The sequence below is a fragment of the Typopeltis vanoorti genome, chromosome 10 (assembly GCF_054136105.1).
Source record: "Typopeltis vanoorti isolate ZY-2024b chromosome 10, IOZ_Tvanoo_1.0, whole genome shotgun sequence".
In the NCBI taxonomy this organism is placed as follows: domain Eukaryota; kingdom Metazoa; phylum Arthropoda; class Arachnida; order Uropygi; family Thelyphonidae; genus Typopeltis; species Typopeltis vanoorti.
This window is the reverse complement of record NC_143558.1, coordinates 36,784,466-36,806,830: the sequence shown is the minus strand read 5'-3', so window position 1 is coordinate 36,806,830 and position 22,365 is coordinate 36,784,466. Positions and strand designations below refer to the sequence as shown.

The 22,365-nt window shown below is 36.2% G+C and overlaps 1 protein-coding gene across 1 annotated transcript; it reads right to left on the bottom strand.

Moving 5' to 3' along the window:
* Positions 1–1,480: 1,480 nt before the first annotated feature.
* LOC150102339 (L-cystatin-like) lies at positions 1,481–16,862 on the bottom strand. The gene is made up of 3 exons (XM_090398950.1): positions 16,499–16,862; positions 5,113–5,223; positions 1,481–1,767 (listed from the first exon to the last, which is right to left on the bottom strand). Exons 1-3 carry the CDS (start codon positions 16,709–16,711, stop codon positions 1,687–1,689), a joined length of 405 nt encoding a protein of 134 aa, XP_090255076.1. The 5' UTR covers positions 16,712–16,862; the 3' UTR covers positions 1,481–1,686.
* Between the last annotated feature and the right edge of the window lie 5,503 nt (positions 16,863–22,365).

Below are 22,365 nucleotides of genomic sequence, written 5' to 3'. Positions count from 1 at the left end.
TATATATATATACTGTATATATATATACTGTATATATATATATATATATATATATATATATATATATATATATATATATATATATATATATCAATAGCGTTGGTTACTCGTTTCATTAGGTTGTGCTGTTGTGTGGCTTTTGCAACTTATGGTAGAATATTCACGTCAATTTGACCATTTAATTCCATTTTTATCAATGTATGAAAATTTTAAAAGTGCATAGCCCATTAGCGCTCATCCTAATTGGTCCAATGCAATTATTTGTAGAATAAATTTGCATACTTTAATTTATGAAGTGATTGTAACCAAATCTCTGTTGTGTGGGGGGGAAATGTGTTTAACACGCATTGCGAAATACGAGAAATACGTAGAAAAGTGTCACATATACTCAGATTTTGCATCTTTCTACTAACTCAGTAAATACTGAAGAGGAGCGTGAGGCTTAACTCTTTTCATTACAATCATACAATACCCAAAAGCTCTGGCAGAAAATAGGAAATTAGGTTGATCATCAACACTGTTCCCCATTCTAAATATGGATGAAAAATTGTAAGTTATTTAGAGTATATTATAGATTAAAAACTTGTCTCTATCGTGGCCTAAACACATCAGTTCGCACTTCACACGTACTAAACAGAAGAAACTCAGAAAACAAAAACAGCAACTCAAGACAAATCACAAAGTTCAATTGGATTGGTTGAGAATATAGCCAATCACAGCAACGATTTCTAGGTGCTATTGTCTCAGCTCACATTCTGCCTCACGTCTGGGTGGTTTAAAACCATTAGAACGCTACGACTTCCACAGCGCCATCTGCTCGGCTGTACAAAAGTTTAAAAGGTGTCCATATTTGGGATTGCAAGCCGTCTATTTACTATCACATGACCTTTTCAATTCTTAAACATTGTGTTTAATTTCAGAAATCATGGCAGCAAACAATTAGGAGAGTGCTTAACAGGTATCAACATAACCAACTTCAGTTCCCAGGAGTTTATAAAATCAACTGCATTTGCGGAAAACCGTATTATGGGCAAACCGATAAATCGGTCTAACTACGTCTCGAAGAGCATCAACGTGATATCTCTTACAACAGAACCCGTGCAAGCGCCCTCTCCCCTCAAGTTCGTTTCTCTGCCGACTCCAATTTAAAAGAGTGTCAACACCAGATAGCCTGGAATCTTACTACTAATATCCATAAATGCGCTGACGAACTTTAAAACCGCATATATATATATATATGTAGTCCGCGCGGTTAGCCTAGTGGCTTTGCGCTTCGCAAATGAGGAGCTGAAGGATCTTCCTCAGCCATAGACAAGTTAGCCATTTTGGGCGCGGGCAGCAGGGTTTTTTCCGCCAGTTTATCTGGGGTTTTTCATCCCGCATCCGGCCCGTGAACACACAGGTTACAGTCGGTTGCGAAACATACTTTTTAAAAGAATTGAATGACGTAAACCGAGAGAAAAGAAAAAAGGTTTAAACGTATCACACAATGGGATGTATTTTATTGAATAATATTGTTCAAAAGTTTTACATTCAATATATATATTTTCTCAAACACCAAAAACATAAATTGAAAGAGCAAAAGGATTACGAACAGTAAAATATTTAGTTGTAAATCAAATCTACAAAATGAAATGGTTTTATGTTTCTTTTTTTTAACATTCGCTGGTGTGTTTTCTAATCTTTTTACTTGCAGGAAGAAGCAGTCAACTCCATGGCATGTTCCCACTCTTTTACATATACAGTGACTTCACATATTTCTTTGCCCTGTAATAAACAAACGGTTATTTCATAATATTACAGTGGCGAACAAATTAATCAGAACATTCCCAATTTTAAAGAAAAAATTTAATTTCGTAAGAAAATAAATACAAAAATTAATTTCCAATTTTACCTAATAATTTATGTGTTCCTGTGTTATATTAAGTTCATTAATTCGTTTACCAAAGCAGAATATTTTTCTTATTTTTGCGTATCGAAACCATACCTTAATGACTGATTGATTAAGTTATCCTTTGTACCACAATTTAATCTTCAAGTCTCTTTTTCACTATGACCCACAAATTTTCCATTGGGTTAATGCCAGGAGAGTTATCGGTCTACTGAAACAATTGAGTGTTGTGATATTTGAGGAACTCTGTCACTTTTTTTGAAGTGTGGAATGGAAGGAGATCCTCTTTGAAGATGAGTTCTTGGTTTTTCTGGATCAGTGGGACCACTCTTTTCTCTGATAATACTTTTATGTACTAATCACTTTTCTTCATACTGTTGACATGCACGAGTGAACGTGGACTGTCGTGTGTAAAACAACCCAAGAACTTTTCAGTTGAATGTTTAGGAGCTTGTTGAAGGTGGGCGCGAGAAGTCTTCTCAGCTGCTGATTTGCGAACATAGGATACTCGCTCTGCTTGGACTAAAACTGGCTCTGATTTGGAAATATGTCCTTCTTCCCTGTCTCAACAATCCAATCTTTGTACACTAATGCCGACTGGAGCCTTTTTTTTCTGCATAGCGTCGGTCAATAGTTGTTTCTTTTTTCGCCTGTGTACAGGCCTCCCTACTTCGAACAATCTTTGACAGACTGTCATATCCGAAACAGCAATTCCACTAGCTGCCAAGCAGTGGTGGCCCGTACATAAGCACTGAGACACTACAGCACCTCCAAGGAAAAAATGAAATGTTCAAATTTTGTTTGTGTTTATAAATAATAACAATGCTTACAACATTATATAAATGCAATACAAGATGTTAAAGGTTACAGCTTATGTTTCGACAGTGATTGAATAGCTGATAATTGAAATTGTTCGATTATTCGCTTTCGATTACGAAACAAATACACTGCGAGCTAAGGCAGTGTTAGATCCTGAATGCAGAGCTTTACAAGTAAATTCTTTATTCAGGATTTAACATGACAAACTACTACTTATTAAGGAGATATCTGCACATCAACTAATAATTATAAAGTGTTGTTTTATGTTTTGTCATAATGTATAGTCCATGTGTGCGATATAGTGGGAGTTAATCTTAGGTTATTTGTAATTCCCAAGTGAGCTGTCTAGTACTTTGCGAAATTCCGCGAAAAATTTATAATAGTAATCCGGAATAATCGCGTATAATCGGTACGAGTCGAGCGTAGCGATGGAGGCTATACCTACCCGGAAATATGACGTCAGAGCGCCTACCTGGAATAATGTAACCGGACAGGTTAGCGAGAGTGTAGGATCACCCAAGGGGCATCAACGATGGCGTTCGTGGGTGAAAACCGCATTGAATAGAGGATACCCGAATAGGGCGAATAAAAGACGAAGCACGCCGTTTTACGGGGCTTTTTGACCTTTTGATCTTCGAGTGCCGGATTCGAGTCTTAGGGGGAGTTTTGTCAGAGGATTCGTGAGAGAGCGGTGGGTCGGCTACGGTAATGAATGACGGACGGCGGGTTGGCAGGTTCTTTTCTTGAGAATGCTTGAAGATTTTCAAGCGGAGCTGATCACGATATGACGGCTCATGTGGAATCGAGCCTTAACAGAATGTTCCATTGGAGAAAGTTTCCTGCGGAGCGGTAGACAGCACGCAGCAGTCGGAAACGATTAGAAGAAAAGGCGTCGTACATCGCCAGGCGCAAAGACAGCCGAAGAATATGCAGTACGATAATCCAGACCTACATGAGATGGCGTCATGAAATCTGAAAGGATCCGGTAATGTAAGCGTTTTCGTTCTATGTTAAAAATTTGTTTAGAAGAACAAGAAATTTGTGTGTTGTAACTAAAGGACATTAGTAGAGAACGTTTAGTGAGAATTTGACTGAATTAATTAAGCCCTTGTGGAACAAAGAAGAGTTGTTAAATAGGCAGTGATTTGTGAATGGCTAGACTTGCTTAAATGAAATTTAGAATTAAGGTAATCATTGATAGAGTATTAATGAAAGTGTTCAATAAGTATTTTGTGAGTAATTTGTGAAAGGATTTATATAGTAGTAGTATTATGCTTAAACCTAATCCTTTCATAATTGAAAGATTTAATTTGCTCTGATTCATTGTGATTTAATATAACCCTTAACTTAGAGTGAACTTTGATCCATTGAGTATTTAAGCTTACCTAACTGTAAATGTTTTGTATTTTCCAATAAACATGTTTTGTACCTTATACTTGAGTTATGCCTGATTACGAATTCAAACCACCACTTATAAAATAGAACCTTTTGGGTGGGAAGGAATTTAGATATAATTGTTCAAGTGAGATTCGGTCTACGACTACTAACTGAATCTGCACAGCGCTAGCGTGAGATAAATTATTGTGTGTATCCTTTTAAGTTTTCAATTATTTCACTGAACAAGAGATTCTGTTATAGGATATTGGCTGGCGCAGCGAAATATAAATTTTGCCAATATCCGAAGAGGAAATAAATCTGAATTAGTATTTTAAGTGCACGACAATAGATTAGAAGGAGAGTTATTATAGAGGTAGAATAAGATATAACATAGTGAGATAGCGACATAACAATAGAGTAGCCGGTAGGACTTTGATTGTACAAAGTTTTAAATAAGCTAAAGGATAGATTCTAGAGACAGTAAATTAATGTATAATAAGATTGAACTTACGACTTACGAAATAACATTATATGAAAATAACGATATAACAGTAACACAGCCGACGAATTACAGATATAACAATGGCGCAGCCTGTAGGATTTTTTTTAGTAGAATTACAATATTCCAATAGAAATTATGAATATAACAGCAGTGTCGATATTATCACGTTTGACCAATTGCCGCCAGACTCGCGAATATTCGTTTGCGCTTGCCACGTTACAAGTCATGCCGACACTGCTCGTTTGGGCAGTGCTAAAGCTCTTAGCCTTAAGCAGTGTATCGTGTGCTTGCGCGCGTTATTTCTGTGAGAAACGAAACTTTTATTATTGGTGCGTGTTCGTGGTGAGGGTGAACTATTTTTGGTAAATCTTATTTTATTTTGTTAAAATAACATATAATTATTTATTTATTATAGATAGCTTATTATAGATATTTTTCTTCAGATATGCAAATAATGAATGTAGCATCAAAATATATATTTAGAAATATAATAATATTATTAACTGGAAAGAAATATGCTTACTTTATCTTCCGTATCAGCACAGGTTTTTGCTTCTTCAACAGGGACATCACTTTTCTTACAAATTGTTTCGATAACTTCCATGGTTATGTAATACTTCTTTCTAACTAACCCCTGTAATAATATATATGTATTAAAAACACTGTATTTTTCAATGAAACATTAATTAAAAATAAATCATTTTTCCTAATAATCCTTAGATATATATACTTCTTATTAACTTCCTCGTCATTTACACCAATTACAATCTTCTTTGAACGTTCAATTTTCCCACACAAGAGGGCGAGGAAGAGCTGAAATGACTGAATAGCACATAACAACACCAACAACGATATCGGTTGGTGAGGGGAAAGGCATACTGTAATGTTTTTCAGATTTTACAAAAGCATTTGAAGCAGGATGTAAATGATAAGTTGATATTTATAAGGTACAGCATATGGCTTTAGATGTTGAGTTAGAGAGTCGGGGATTGGCTACTGATAGATATCAGACATTTATATACAAGGGAGCAGTATCAAAGAAGCAGAAGGTTTCAAGTCGGAGTTCTCAGTGCTAGCACCTGTATACCAACACACACACACACACACACACACACACACACACACACACACACACACACACACACACACACACACACACACACACACACACACACACACACACACACACACACACACACACACACACACACACACACACACACAGAGAGAGAGAGAAATTATTAGTGTTGCAATATTCCCCGAGAAAACGTGTATATCAGAATATCAGTGAAAACGGTCAAATAAAACTTCCATGAAGTAAGGGAACTAATTGTGATGATAAACATCATCTTTCATTAAGTAAAACATCAGCAGTTTTATTTCCTGCACATGGTGCTAGTTATTGATTCAATCCTTGCTTTGATAATGAACGAATCTTGTCCTATCGATTAGAAATAATCTTCAAGAGTTGCTTGGACATTTGATGGTTATGTACTTTGTGTAAGTTGGAGTACATATTTTGAAGACCCTCCTGAGTAAATTAAAGGAAGTATACTGAAAAATAATTTTTCACTATACTGAAACTGATATTGACATTGCTGAAATATCGATATCAGTTTTTTTTTAATATATAATATACATATTTCAGTCAGTGTAAACGGATTTATGACCAGTTATTTTAGGGCCTTTGACGAATAGTTAATAGCTGAAAAAGTAAGATATGGTGGCGTATAAATAAGATATGGTGGCACTTGTATGCCATCATTTTACCCCAAAGTCTTGAAATCATCGTTAACTAAACTACAGAGCGGATACCAGCAACTCACCAATTCCCAAATGTTTAAGCTAAAAGAGTTTCACCTGCTCCCTTTAAGAATAAAAACTGTTAGTGGATGTGTTATTATTATTATTTTTTAAATTTTATTTATAACGCTTTGAGGACATCATTTCAAGATACATCACAAAGTACTAACATGCTTCAGTGCTAAGAAATTATTATGAGACATGGAAGAGGAGAAAATAAAATAAAGAGAATAGAAAAGGACATTTGATAGTGAATACGAAACTCAGTATAAATGACAATATATTAATTTGTCTTTTAAATACAACCGAACTTGCTTATAATGACACCAGAGGACCGACAAAGGTTCATCCTTATTACTAACCCTTAGTTATAAACATTACTTGCTATATCAGTGATGAGTTAAATCTACCTTCTATTTGTTTCTTAATTCTCAATAATTTGAAAAATATAGATAAAAAATTGAATTCTTAGAGAGAGAGAAAAAAATAATATAATTATACATCTAGATATTATTTGTATAAATATGCTGCATAAACTATAATCCACGTAATATTAAACACAATTTGTTTGTCCATAATTTTTAAATCACACACTTAATGCTAAACGCAGTTTCTCTCTTTGCAATTAAAAACATTAATTACAAATATTTGAGAGCAGAGAAAGTCTAATACTTCAAGTGTTTTAATGAATTTTAAAGATTGTGTAATGTGTTAATAAAATATGTGAAACTCTGGTTAAGTAGTGTAGCTGCTAGATTAACTACCAGAGACGCGATTATAGTTTTTGAATTATATTCAAGAACAGCAAGTTAACAACACACGTAAGTGGACTGTAATAGGGCGATTTGATAGGCCTAACCGGCTTTGGAATCGTCATTGTTGAATAGCAACTAAAAGCAATGAATTGCAGGCGCACGGCCCTACTTTGTTGAAAGGTTTTTCCGTAGCCTTTATATAACTCCAGGAGACTCCCGATTGGTACTGAAGGCATCAAGGAACAGATTAGGACTCTAAACAAGGAGAAATCATTAGAAATTTTAAACCTTATCATGGAAAAGTTTGAGACTAACTGGCCGGGTTATTTAAAAACCTGTACGTCCAAACAAATGATCTAGAAGTACAGGATGAAGAATCCCAAGGGGAATTCATAACTGTTCCACCATCTAAAAACCCCCGTCATAACAACTCACAAGAAGAGCACTCCAACAAACGGAGAAGAACAGCAGACGATCTTATAGAGGATGGCTCACCTACACAGGACGCGCCGAAAACAAAGGTCACCCCAGTTATTCTACGGGACAAAGAGAAATGGATTTCTGTAATATCAGCCCTCAGGAAGCAAAACAGCACATACTCCTGGGGAAAAAACTCAGATGAGGGAGTCAAAATCATGCCAGTCACCGTCACTGACTACAGGCAGATGAGAAGGCTACCGGACACTAAAAATCTTCCTTGCCATACATTCGCTTTACAGAGTGAAAAGACCCTAAATGTGGTAATACGTGGAGTCACAGAAGGAATCACTCCAGAAGAAATCTCAGCTGATCGAAGCAACCAGAACCTGACACCAATCAAATTAAGTAGCATGCTCAGGTCTGATAAGAGGCCAATGCCTTTAGTACTCGTGGAGATTGATAACACCCAGAAGAAAATATACCAGCTGACTGCTGTCTGCAGCACCACACCATATGCACCAAGCCAAGATCTACGCCAGCTAAGTGCGCAAACTGCGGAGGTTTTCTCCCGGCTAACTATAAAGGATGCATAGCACACCCTAAGAACGGGTCATCCAAACCTGCTCATCCATCACCCAGCAGTGACACCCTGGGCAACTGTGCAGATCGCCATCCCGTTCAAATAACCTCCACCTAGACAGCTCAGAAAGGAAATCAACCTGAATCCAGGATCAAAACATATATGACTCTGCACGATCCAAGAATACTTCCTCCAACGAATTTACAAGCTCCAACCTTACATCAGTTCTAACTGCCTCACTTGCTACCATGCTTCAGGAATTTCGCGAACCAAATCCTCCACCATCCTCCACGAAGAAACTTCAAGGTACCCACTCCATTTTGACAGCCCTCAATCATGAACAATAGGAAATATAAGCCTTACTCCCTTACCATAACTGCATCAAATGCAAATGGATTGAACAAGAAAATCCTTCAACTACAGGAGTTCACTCACAGATACACTCCTGATATAATTCTTGTAAATGAAACACATCTCAGGCCAGCTAATAACCCTAAATTACGGAACTGCGCAATGTAAAAAACAGACAGACTCACTGCTGCAGTGGAGGAGGCACATCCATATTCAGTAAAATCTACATAAGTCACAATGTACTGACCAATCCACAAACCAAGAACCTAGAGATAACAAGCGTTGAAGTTCATACAAACAATGCTGGCAGTATCAAAATCTATGCAGTACACAACCCACACAGCATTCTATTAGTGGTATCTGACTTGGACTTTATTCTCGGCTCCACAGACTCCATCATGATGGCTGGAGATGTCAATGCCAAGCATACAGCTTGGTATAGCTCCACAATCAATGACAAACGCAGCTCCCGAAACCATTACTCAACGCAAAATTCTATTTTTATAGCCCTACCCACAGAGCTCACTCAATCCAAATGGAAGCTTAGACGTACTGGATATCGCAATCCTCAGAAATACCAGATACCAACACCAAATGGAAACGCTAAACGAATTATTATCTGGTCACAACCACATTCTGCTCAAACTCAGTACACAAAAACAATTCTCTCCTCCACACTCGTTTTTATCATGAGAAAAGCTCTCCAAAGCTTTCTCTCAGACCACATTGGCCCAGAACCCATTATCCATAACAAAGAGGAGATAGATATAGCTATGAACAACCTCACTTACCAAATTGAAAAAAAAAACACTAACTTCAGTCACACAAATCACAGTAATTCATTCCAGTAGTCGGATCCCCGAGCAAATTGTGGACCTGGTCAGGCTGAAAAAAAAAAAAAAAAGCCAGAAAATGGTAGCATAATAACGCAAAAGCCCCAAAAAATGAAACCACTTTGAATAATTTCAATAGACATGTCCAGGACGCTCTACAAAAAACATAAATCAAGATCAGGAAACCAAACTGAACAAACTAATCCCAGAAAATAACTCCATCTGGAAATTCTTGAGAACACTCCGCACTAAAAGGCAACTCATATTCCCAATTCAGACCAAGAAAGGAGCAGCTCACACTGACCAAGAAAAAGAAGAAGCTTTGATTGACAATTTGGAATCTCAGTGTAAACCCTCTTACGATAATTTAAACATCAATCTCATTTACAAGATTCACCGCAGTCAGGTAGGTCATAATAGAACAAAAGGAGAAGGCTGAACCCATCACACCCACCTTTCCAGCAGAAGTTATAAATATCATAACCCATTCGAATAACAATGCTCCAGGTCCAGACGGAATCACATGCAGAACAATCAAATTACCAATGCTATCCTCAGATTCAAATATTTTCCCTTAGCATGGAAAACGGCTAACATCACACCAATCAATCAAAAAAAAAAAAAAAAAAGATTGGAAAAAACCCTCAACTTCCCGAAAGCTACAGAGCTATCATCCTACTGTCCAGCCTAGGTAAGGTTGCAGAAAAAATCATCCTTCCAAGGCTTCAATCAGCAACAGATAAACTAGGTATTATCCCTAATGATCAGTTCGGATTCATAAAAAACCAAAACACCACACATATCAGATACACCAACTGGTTGAATTTATCACCACAGGTTTCAACTGGAACCTCCACATTGCTGCGGTCTTTATAGACGCTTCGAAGGCTTTTGACAAGGTGTGGCACGAGAGAGTGTCTTCTCTACAAACTCTTCAAATTTAGCATGCTTAACTAATCTAATAAAAATCATAGCTAGTTACTTTAAAGACAGATTCATGCAAGTAAAATAAATGAAATCGTAGCAACCAGGTGCAAGATCCTGGCAGATATGCCGCAGGGTTCTCGTCTGGCTTCCCTGCTGTTTTCTATCTACATAGCTGATATTCCACAAAATCCAAGTTCACCAATCACAGCATTATATGCTGATGATACCGCTTTATTAGCAAGATCTCTCAGTCCCAAACTAGCTACCAAAAGACTCCAAAACAGTATTCCCACATTGGAGAAATGGCTGATGGACTGGAGGATCCAAACAAATCCACTGAAGAGTTCTCCCATCGTGTTCACCAAAAAGAAGTTTCAGATCAAGGAACACATACACCTGCTAGTTGTCAAGATCCCATGCCAGAGCGAAGTCAAATATCTCGGTGTTATGCTTGACAAAAAACTTCATTTTTTTTAAAGTCAAAACCAGTTTATTTGTGAGCTTACTATAATAGTACAAATTGTTGAACAATCATATGTGTAACCTAAGATCAACAGCTCATCCCGGTTCCGACATTCATTAAGTCACAAAAATGTATGTAATACATTTGTATTATATACACATATGTACATTCATATAATATACATATTACATATTATTATTATAATAAAATTACATAATAAAATCGCAGATAAAATAAAATTTCATCATAGAGAGAAAGTTGTATAACAATTAATTAGGAACAAAATAAAACAAAGCAGTTAAATAATATTTAAATTTTACGTTTTACGCATAAGACTGGATCTTTGAATACAAATATGCTAAAAACCAATAATTTATACAATTATTTTGAACAGAGCTTTCTCATTTCTGTGGGAAAATAAATACTCTTTGATTAGAGTTTTGTATTTTTTCGGGTTAGTTTCATTTCGTATTGTTCAAGTGTGTTGAATACTTTTGGCGCTAAATAAGTGTAATGTTTGTATATTGGTTCTTTATTTTTGCTTTTGGAACTAAATATTTTAGGCCCTTAAGTCTACTAAGGAAAGTATCTTGTTTGATATTTACGTATCCGTTGTCGTATTTTATGAATAATAGTACCGTATAGACGTATAAATATCTAAGAGGTAGTATGTTTAGTATGGTGTATTTATTACACTTTGCAGTATCCTTATATTTGTTTCTAGTTAAGATTTTAATTACTTTATGCTGAGTCGAGACTAAAGGTTTCAGCGTAGTGTGATAGATTTCTCCCCAACTTAATATAGCATATTGTAGTGTGCATTGAATCCAGGCAGAATATAATATTTTTAGCATATTTAAATTTATGAATCTGTTCAGGTAGTAAAGTCTGTTTAACATAATCCTTTATTTACGACATTGGTAGTATGCGGTTTCCAGCTTAAATTACTATCAATTTTTAATTCCAAGTAGATTATTACACTGACATTTTTTATTTTCTCGCAGGTGTAATTTTAATTTGTCCTGCAAATCCAATCATGAAAAATTAACTGTGCAGTGAAGTTCATTTTGCCAGTTGTATTTCGCAAGTTAAAATTTACATATTTAGTTTTTGAGACATTCAGACTGAGTTTGTTTGACTGGAACCAATTTGTTACTTACAAAAGATCAGCATTCGCGATGGTTTTCATTTGTTCGGCTGTTTGATATTTTTTGTTTTATATTTACATATTCGTTGTCATTTTTATGAATAATTGTACCGTATAGACGTATAAATATCCAAGGGGGTAGTATGTTTAGTATGGTGTCGTCTGTAGAGAAACTTAGTATTGTATCATCTGCAAAAGTATTTATTTTCCTGTTTAGTTTACGATTGAAGAAGTCATTGATATAAATATTAATTAAAATTGGTCCCACGACAGATCCTTGTGGTACACCGCAGTCTACTGTTTTTTTGAGCTGCTATAGCTGTTGTTTATTTTTGCAATTTGTGATCTGGCATTTAAGTAATATTTGAAGCAGTTTAAGGCAGTACCTCGTATTCCTATGACTTATAATTTTTTTTGTATTAAACTTTCATGCGATACAGAGTCAAAAGCTTTGTGTATATCTAGAAATACTGCTAATGTTGGTTTATGTTCGTCAAGGGAGGTACAAACTGTGTTTGTGAAGTTCAGTAAAGCATGTTCTGTGCTGAACGTTTGCCTGAACTCAAAATGATTCTTTGAATAGAAGTTGTTTTTGTCCAAACATTTCACGAGTCTAATTTTTAACAATTTCTCTAATATTTTCGAAAAGACTAGAATGGAGATCGGTCTGTAATTTTTCAAGTTATTTTTGTTTCCCTTTTTGTAAATAGGTACAACTACGGCTTTCTTAAAATCTGATGGAAACGTGCCTGTCATCAGTGATAACTTAAAAATGTACATTAGGGGTACTATGATGTACATTTGGCATTCTTTCACAATGTTTGTGTTAATACCATCGTATCCTGAAGTTTTGATTGTTTTTAGTCTAGCAAAAACATTTTTGATTTCATTTTCACAAGTGGGGAAAAGATATATGGAGTTTTCAAGTCTCTTGGGAGTTCAATTCGCAGGGGTGGGTTTAGCATTTTTCAGAATGCTTTTACTGATCGTAGCAAAATGGTTATTGAATTCTTCAACTAATCCTCTGTCTCCATTTTCTCTATTCCTATCGATATCGTTAAGTATATGGGGAGGATTTCTTTGTGTGTATCTTTGCCGATTAATTTATTCACAAACTTCCATTGTTTTCTGGGGTTTCCTTGGCATTTTAGGAATTCATTTCTAGTATTCATTTTTACTTTCTTTTAATTTATGATGTATTTGATTTCTATGGTACTTGAAACTGTGTTCATAATATTGATTATGCGGGTAATTTTTGAACTTTTTATACACTTTATCTCTAATTTTTATGTAGAGTCTGATTTTCTGTGTAATCCAGGGCTTTTTTTCTCTCATTTTGTCTATTAATTTAACTTTAATAGCGTCTTGTATTTTATTGTTCAATATTGCAATAAATTAATGATACTAGGTATCAATATTTGTTTCCCTCATTATATCTTCCAAGGAGACAGTGCTTTAGTTAAGTTTCAATCCTCTGCAGTCAATTGTTGTGTGGGGAATATTTTCGGTTATACTATCTTTGTGCTGTACTTGCAAATGCACTTTAATACCGATTGGAAAGTGATCCGGGAGAGGTTGGCACAGAATTGCTGCTTGGATTTTGTTTCCACTTAATGTTCTCCCGAATACATGATCTAGACACGTTCTACCACCATTGAGTTCTCTCCTGAGGCATTAATATATTGTTCGAATCCATGCATGGCAAGTAGATCTAGATAATTTTGAGAGGATGTGCTATTCTTCAGCAAGTCAATATTCATATCCCCAATTATGAGAACATTATCACTTCTGATCTCACCTGGACTACACTCGAGTTCTTGTATAAAGTTGGACTCTGTGTAACAATACGACCTATATACCATTATATATATATATATGTTTGGCTATAACAGCAAAACGTAATCGACGCATCACGGGAGGTCAGCTTGCAAATCGGCTCGATTCAAGCAGAGGTATGCGAATATCTCGACAAACTGTGGCACGATATCTGCAAAATGCAGGACTATACACTAAAGGGCCTGTAGTGCGTGTGTTCATTTATCCACAGCTCACCGTAGAGCACATTTTCTGTGGTGTAGTATTCATAAAAACTGGACAAGTCACCGATTGGTTAATGTGCACTTTACAGACAAGGTCATTTTAGTCTTTCATCCGAATTCTCAGACGGAACTTGATCTGGCGTGAAAGTGGTACTGCTTATGATCGCAAGAATGTTCTTGAAAAGAATAGATACAGCGACGCTGGGGTCATGGTGTGCTGAGGCATTATGTTTAATAGACCCACCTAGCTACAAGTAATGGGAAAAGCAAGTTTCACTGGTTAACGATATTGTGATGAAGTTCGTCAAAGTCGAGTTCGACTGTTCCATGATGCTGTCTGTCATTTTTAATAATGACAATGCCACGCCACACCACAATGTACACGAGCAGTGGAGATACTTCTGCCGACCAAGGATTCAAATATTATTCCAATCGAATGTCCAGCACGTTCCCCAGATTTAAATTCCATATAGCGTTTGGGACGCATTGCTGCTCGAAATTCTCGAATGACAAAAACAAGGCATTAACTTTTCTCTGAAAGAGGAGGATTGGTGCAAGTTTCCTGAAGAACTCCTGAATCACGTGGTCCTAAGAATGGTACGAAGTTGAGAGAAATGCATCGCAGATTGTGGTGATCGTATTCCAACTGAAACGTCTCCCTGCATAGTTTTCTGTAAGCAATGTACGTTAGTTTCGAAACTACGCAGTTAAAAGAAATTATTGTTCAGTACGTAAATTATTGTAAACTATTGGAATTTCATTTGTACGAAATTTATATATATATATGTATATATATGACTACTACTGCTATTAACTCGGAGGTTGGATATGTTCATTTTATTATAAACTGACTAAAAATCCGAGATTATAACAAATTCAGATTTATTTGAAAACGCAACAACTTTCGTCAGGATTGACTTCGGCAGGCGTTAAGAATATAGAAAGCTATTAAAAGACACTGAAAAAAAAAAAAAAAAGACACTCTAAACCTATACAATTATAAAGCTATAATATTCGACTGTAAATTACAGTTATTATGAACTTGTGCTATAGTCCGTGTTTTATATATATATATATATATATATATATATATATATACAGGGTGTTCGGGATAAATTTGACAGTTTCGTAAGGAAAAAGAAAATCTTCTTTGTATCTATTAAATTTAATGAATTGACAAAAAAACATTACAGGCAGAGTTAATTACAATACTATCAACAAGATTTACTCAAAATAACCACCATTAGCATCGATCACAGCTTCAATTCTGCTTCGGAACCTCGAACAAGCTGATGCTACAGTCTCCCTGGGAAGGGCCGCAAAAACTGTTTTAATTTTATCCATTAACTGGGCTTTTGTATTACTGGAAGTGCGATTGGTGTCTTTTTCAACTGCGCCCCATACAAAATAATCCATAGGGTTAAGGTCTGGGGAGTTTGGAGGCCAAACATTTGGACTGGTGAAGTCGTAGAAATTTTCAGACAACCATTTTTGACTTTTCCCAGAGGTGTGGCAAGGGGCCGAATCCTGCTGCCATACATACGGCCTACCATTGGCTACCGTTGTTATCCAGGGCTTGACTACAGTTAGCAACTCCACGAACAAAGCCCGAATTCCAATGCCAGGGTTCTTCAACACCTGTTCCTGCAGATTTGCGAGGAATTCTGCTGTACGAACGCAATCAGATCGTCTGCTAGGGATCTTTCTTCTTGCTACATCCTCGTAGTCACCATTGCAAGTCTCTAGTTCATGCCTGATTGTTTTTACTGTATTCAGGGAGCATTGGGCAGCAGTCGTAATATCCTTATTTTGATGGCGGGCACGAATCATCATGATACATGTTATTCTCTTCCATGATTCAGGTGGGTTCCAGCTATCCATCCTTTCTGACATCTTGTATATGAATGAAGAAGGGTCCAAACTTTTAAATGAAGAGAAGTGTGTGTTAATACATGTAACTTACGGAAAAATATAATTAATTATAAATATGTCAAATTTATCCCGAACACCCTGTATATATATATATATATATATATATATATATATATATATATATATATATATATATATATATATATATATATATATATATATATATATATATATATATATATATATATATATGTCCTAACGATTCATACTTAAATTAATATTCCTGTGTGGAAGAACAGGGCAAAAGATAACGTTTGGAGTAAAAATAAATAAAATAAAATAAAAATAGAAGCAGAAAATAAAATACAATGAAAATGAAACAAACCGAGACAATGAAACATTCGTCGAATTGCACAGAAGTTTCCAGATGAATTGCAATTTTTGAGAAGAACCGTCGAAAAATGCTAAATGAAATCAGAAAAGAACTTCGAATTGTCTGAGAATGAATTCATTTCTACAACAAATTAAGAAAAACTACTCAACAAACATGGATGAGACTTTGCATAGAAAGAGAACATTGGGGGAGAAATAGGATGGGGGGATATGTATTGAAGTGAGAGAGAAAGAGAGAGAGAGAGAGAGATGTTAGCAGCTAAAAAGAATTACATGTAGACTGATACTTTCGACAAATTACATTCTAACAATAAATGACATCGTACCTTCTTAGCTTCTACCTTCAAAATCTCTCCTAGTTTCTTCCAATTTGGTGATTTTGATTCCTCGTTCAGTTCTTGCATAGCAAATTCAGCTGCTTCTCGTACTTCGTTGTTAATTGCTATGCATTTCTTTCGGCCTACTATTCCAAGTTCCTCTTTGTCTGAATTCGTAGAAAAACTGAGCGGTAAAAGACTCAGCAATACTATAAAAAGCATGCTGAAATCGTGAATGTTAACCAGAAACAATAATCACACTTATCGCTAAGAGCTTACTCAACTCGAATCTAGTAACTTAACCAGAATTAAACCATTAAACTCGCTTCATGTAAACTAAGTGACTGGATGCAGTGACTTATTCAGTATTAAATGAATCACTGCAGTATTTATATATAATATATCAGCTAACGCCTTTTATTTCCTTATAAGGAGTAGGCGAGGCCGTTTTAGTCCAGCTTACTTTTTATTGGACACTGAATGGCGTGTTCAATCTCCACTGGTATCCAGTCAGAGATAAGTTGATCAGGGATAGCACTCATTTAAGCGGCAATAAATGAAGGGACCGGTAACTAGTGCCGCCATCTCGTGGTCTCTAATTGTAACACAATATTTTTAATGTCTGAAAAATAGTTTGGGTTCTTCGGTCGATTTCTTTGAGTATATTTACCGACCAAAACCTAAACAAATTCCGGGATAAAAAGCCCCTTGCCACTAAACAGAGATCGACTAATTCGGGAACCGGTCGAAAAAAGACTTTGAATATATTCCTTTACTCGGCGAATAGAATCGAACTGTCTCCAAAAGTAACATAGGGCTTAAACGAGCCCACCTATTCGGTATAAGGGAATAAACAGTGTTAGTTAGTTTTTTAAAAACAAAACACAAAAATAACTCTCATGTAATCACTCACCATTGACAAGCATCTTCGTAGTAACAATTTTAATCAATGAAACGTTATTATTTATACTTATATACTATGTACGTTTATTATTCATGTATGCAATGTACGTGTTTTACATCAAAGTACGAAGATTATTTTTCATCTACATTGTAATATTGTATGTACATAGGCTGACCATATTTCCTTGAGACGAAAACGGCACATTGCGATGGCAAAAACGGGACGGAGGGTTACGTAATATTTTGTATTCTGAAAACGTAAGGCGATAAAAAAAAATTATTATATAAAGATATTGAGCTTACCATTATTCTTCAGTGACAGAATCCATAGAAAAATTTAGGTGGACTTAGAAAGGGGAATGCATTTCAGGTAAACAAATATAGTCTATAATTTTGTCTTGAACACCACAATTTGACAAAAAGTACCGCAGAAAGATCGGAAAAAGTTTGATGTCTTTAAATGCTTCTTGTTTTATTCAAATCCAGTATTACTTCGCCCAATATGTGTGGTAATAAAACATTGCTAATCATTGCTTCTGATTTGTTACGTGCTGATGAAATTTTGGTTCATAAATTTCATTTGTCAACGTCTACAAGCAGTCGTTTGCGCGAAAACTTTGGCCGTGACGCACAGTAGGATAAGTAATAAGAGCTTCACTTGCTGCAAGTTTATCGCTTTCACTATCATCTCTCACCACAAATGAGCTGATGTTGTTAACTGAAGCCAGAGTCTTTTCAGCATTCTTATGTTTCTGGCTACGTGGATGTTGTTTGATCTTGCTTCTACCTCCGTGAGCAACGGAAAAATGAACAATACAATGTCGGCATACCACTTTTGTTCCATTTCTACACAGCTTGTCTATTTTAATAATTTAGGAGGCTTTCTGGGGATTGTCATTGAAACTGCAGTTTCGCCTGTTTAACATTGCCAGGATAGACTTAAAACGTTAAAAAAATATGAAATTAAAACACCGGCATTGAATAACAAAGCCAACAGTTAACATACAGGAAAAACAAAAACTAACAATACGGCAAAACAGACGCTATGTCCGATACGCACAAGTGTTGCCGACATGCATTTTTTTATTTTCGCTGAATAAATCACTGCAGATATTCGATATTTGGTATCGAACAATGTGAATCCATGCTCTACTTGCAAATGGTTATATAAATTACTGGTATCCGTGATATTAACGTACGATTATAGGTTATGAATAATAAGTTATGATTGTCCAATATCAAAGTATATTTATAGCTTTTATTGAAATGGGACAAAATTGACATTTTTATTAAAACAACGGGTTCGCCTGGAAATATGAAAAAAATGATACCGTCCCATTCAACACGGCAGTGTGTATGGTCAGCCTATATAAACAGCATGCTCAATAAAAAGTTATACCAAGTCCCGAAGGTAATTTTTTTCTCCTCTGTGCTAATTATGATAGCGTGACTACATTTTTGGGTAGGAGTGATTCGTATACTGGAATCTTTGTGGATTTTGCAAAGGCATTGGACAGACCACCACATAATACAGTGGTATGCAAGTTACCCTCAAATGGATTGGATAATTAGTTGGTTGATAAGATAAGAAACTGGCTTTCTAAAATATATATTTTTTCATGCTACAATTCATCATTTGCATATCTGAACAAATAGATATTATTTTGCATACATGAGAAAAGTTAGTACTATTATTTTTTTTTCTTTTAAGTGATGCATTTAATAAAATCATCACTTGGCAGACTTGAAAGACAAAATTCTACATGAAATCTTTCAACAGATCAGTTGCATTTTTCCTTTTAGCCAGTGCTGTATAGCAATATCAGCTATTGGTCCTGCACAAAGCCCAACACGTTGAACATCACCTCCCTTGATCATATATTTCCTCTGTGAGGAAATTATTATTATTATTATTATCACCCAAGACCCCATGGATCAAAGACTCATCTAAGAGGTCCTATTATCATAGACACAACTCATCATACTGTGCTTTAAACACACTCAAATTTTCTGCAGACACCACAATCTCAGACAAGGCAACGCAATCATTCACAGCTCCGCATGCAAAAGACCTGTTTCGCACTCCCCTGCTCACACCCTCTTTATACAGGGATGACCTCTGGTTCTTCTCTGATCTCCCACCGTTTTTGTAAACCTCTCCAACATTGATCCTATAACAACCCCCTTACGAACTTATAGGTCTCTATTATATCTTCCCTCTTCCTCTATCCACCAGACTTAAATTGCATCTTCTCGATCTTTCTTCAAATTTGACATTCCAGCGGTCAGAAACTTTCTTAGTCAGTCTCCTCTGTGCCCTATACAACATCTCTTCGTCCTTCTGAAAACTGGGTGAAATAATCTTTGCACAGGTTTGATGATTAGGCCATGTGTGGCCTAATCATCAAAGCCTTATACAATGGAACAAGAATCTCCCCAATCTACAAAAATCTATAAGTCATCGTCCTCTGTAACATTCCCAGAAGTCTTTGTGTTGTCATAATTTTGGCTACGTGTCCCCTGAATTTCAGATCCTTATCCACTATCACCCCCAAGATCTCTTATTTCCTCCACCTCCAACTGCATATCCTCACCAAACATAAATTCGGCATCCCATCCACTAACCGTTCCGGCCTGGTTGGCTGAGTGACTAGCGTATCCGCTCTCCAGCAAAAAGGCTGTGGGTTCGAATCCCTTCACGGGCGTGGATGTTTGTTTGTGAAAATACTAGTCATGGTGGTTGGCGGTAGATGGCGTTGGTGTAGATGATGAAGGTAGTTGCGGCTGGTGGAGTGGTGGAAATGGAAAGTTGTAGAGTAGGTACCCTCCCTCGATGACTCTTTGTACTCCCTTGAGGTGTTATGTAATAATAATAATAATAATAATAATAATCTTTGTTTCCCAAATTTTAAAACCTTATATTTTGCAACACTGATATCGCATCGCAATCCCTGTGCCCAATCGCTCAATTTATTCAAGTCTTCTTGTAAGGCCACAACATCTTCTCTATTCTTCATGGTTCGTCTCAACTTTGCATCATCTGCAAACAACTGAATATCATCATCCAAATCTTCGCCAATATCATTAATATACAAGTTAAATAGTAATGGTCCTAACACAGACCTCAGAGGCACACTGCTCGTGACTTTTCTTTTCCTGGATATCGCTCCCCCATACACAACTTGCTGATACCTATCAGATAGCGAGTCTCCCACCGCTCTAGTTTGATTATCAACTTATCACGCGGTAACCTATCAAACGTCTTTGCAAATTCATGCTGTCCATCAGAGATAATACCATTGTTGTCAAACCAAATGACACCTCTATGTGACCAAATGTTACATAGAGCTGTCATTTCCTTACAGGTATTTCGTCTACTGCTTCTCTTTACAGATTGCTCTGAATAGGGGTCCTTTAATTTCAAACACCCTTTATTGTTGATATTTCTCCCTTCAAATTATCCTACCCATGGAACTATCCTAAAGTTGATTTCTATGATTTAGAATTTTGTAGATGATGATATTAATGGTTGTGAGAGTGTAAGGTGTGAGATGGAGGTAGGTAGGATGGGATGCTTACTGAGATGTTACTATACACCAGGACATATACAGAAAATGACAAGCAAGGAATGTTTAAGGAAAGTATTGACAAGTGCAAAGAGAGAAATAATTATAGTCGATAGGAGCATAAACTTGGCAGAGGAAACAACAACATACAGTAGTAAGGGAATTGAAATTCTCGAACTCTCAACGAACAAATGTCATTGCAACAAGTAGTAGAGGGAACATAAGAATCATGAGTTTTGAGTGTTGGCAGACACTCAAAACTCATGATTACATAGAATCTGATTGTAACTGAGATGCTATCCTTCCTACACCCTATTAAAGACAGTGTAGATCATGAAGACTGAACTTGTAGGATGAACAAACACAAAGAAGTAACAATGAGAAAGAAATTTATGTAGAAATTCTACATAATTCTACATTGCTGGAATAACTACATTACTCTTAAAGGAGATTATGTAGAAAAATAAAAATCATTTTGAAATTATAAATTTGTTTTTTCATTGTTAGGCCTGCGCCTAACTGGGCACTGTGTATAAGGAACCAGTAGCTATCTGTATAATCTGATAATTGTGTTTCATGCAGCTAAATGCAAAATCTTGAAGTTTGGGATCCACGATGGGAGGCTGCACACGCTGTTCCAGTAACTCCACTGAAGGAAGTCGGAGAGGCAAGGGATATTGATAAAGCCCTAATCAGACCACACTTGGGCTATTGTGCCCAAATTTGGTTCCCAGGATTTTAAAGGGATAAATTATCTGTGAGGGAAAGTGTGCCGGGGTGGATAACAGAGGTGGTATCAGGACTGTACAATGTCAGTTTTGAAGATAAGCTGAAGGAATGTGGGCTGAGAAATTTGGTGGATACTTGAGGTGATATGATCTAGACTTTTAAACTGATGAAAGGTAGTTACAGGATTGGCTGGGGAGTTCTTTTGATGGTGCATGGAGAAGGAGCAAGGACCACGGACTATCCCTGGAAGTTGCAAAAGGAAGTCTTTGCCAAGAGGGTGAGGAATGGTTTATTTGAATGGAGTTTAAGGAGTGGTAATGATAATCTGCATTTTCTTGGGTGGGCCTCCCCATGATGAGTCTTGTGACTCCATGGAGGTCCCGAATCATAATACAGTAGAAACAAATTAATCCGAACAAGCGCAATTTTGAGCACGTTTTTTGGATTTGGTTTTTGTTTCAGTTCATAATAATTTAGGGATTATTTTCAATTTACTATTTTCGGTTTTAGTTTTCGTTCACTATTTTGGTTGAGTGCTGCATCTTTTTACTGTCTTTGTGATGTTTATTAATAGTGTCGCGCATTTTAATACTGTAAACAAGCTGGAATTCGTAGTGTTTCGTTCATTTTGTGTAGCACTCACATAGATACATCTCCAAGAAAGTCCAAAAAATATGT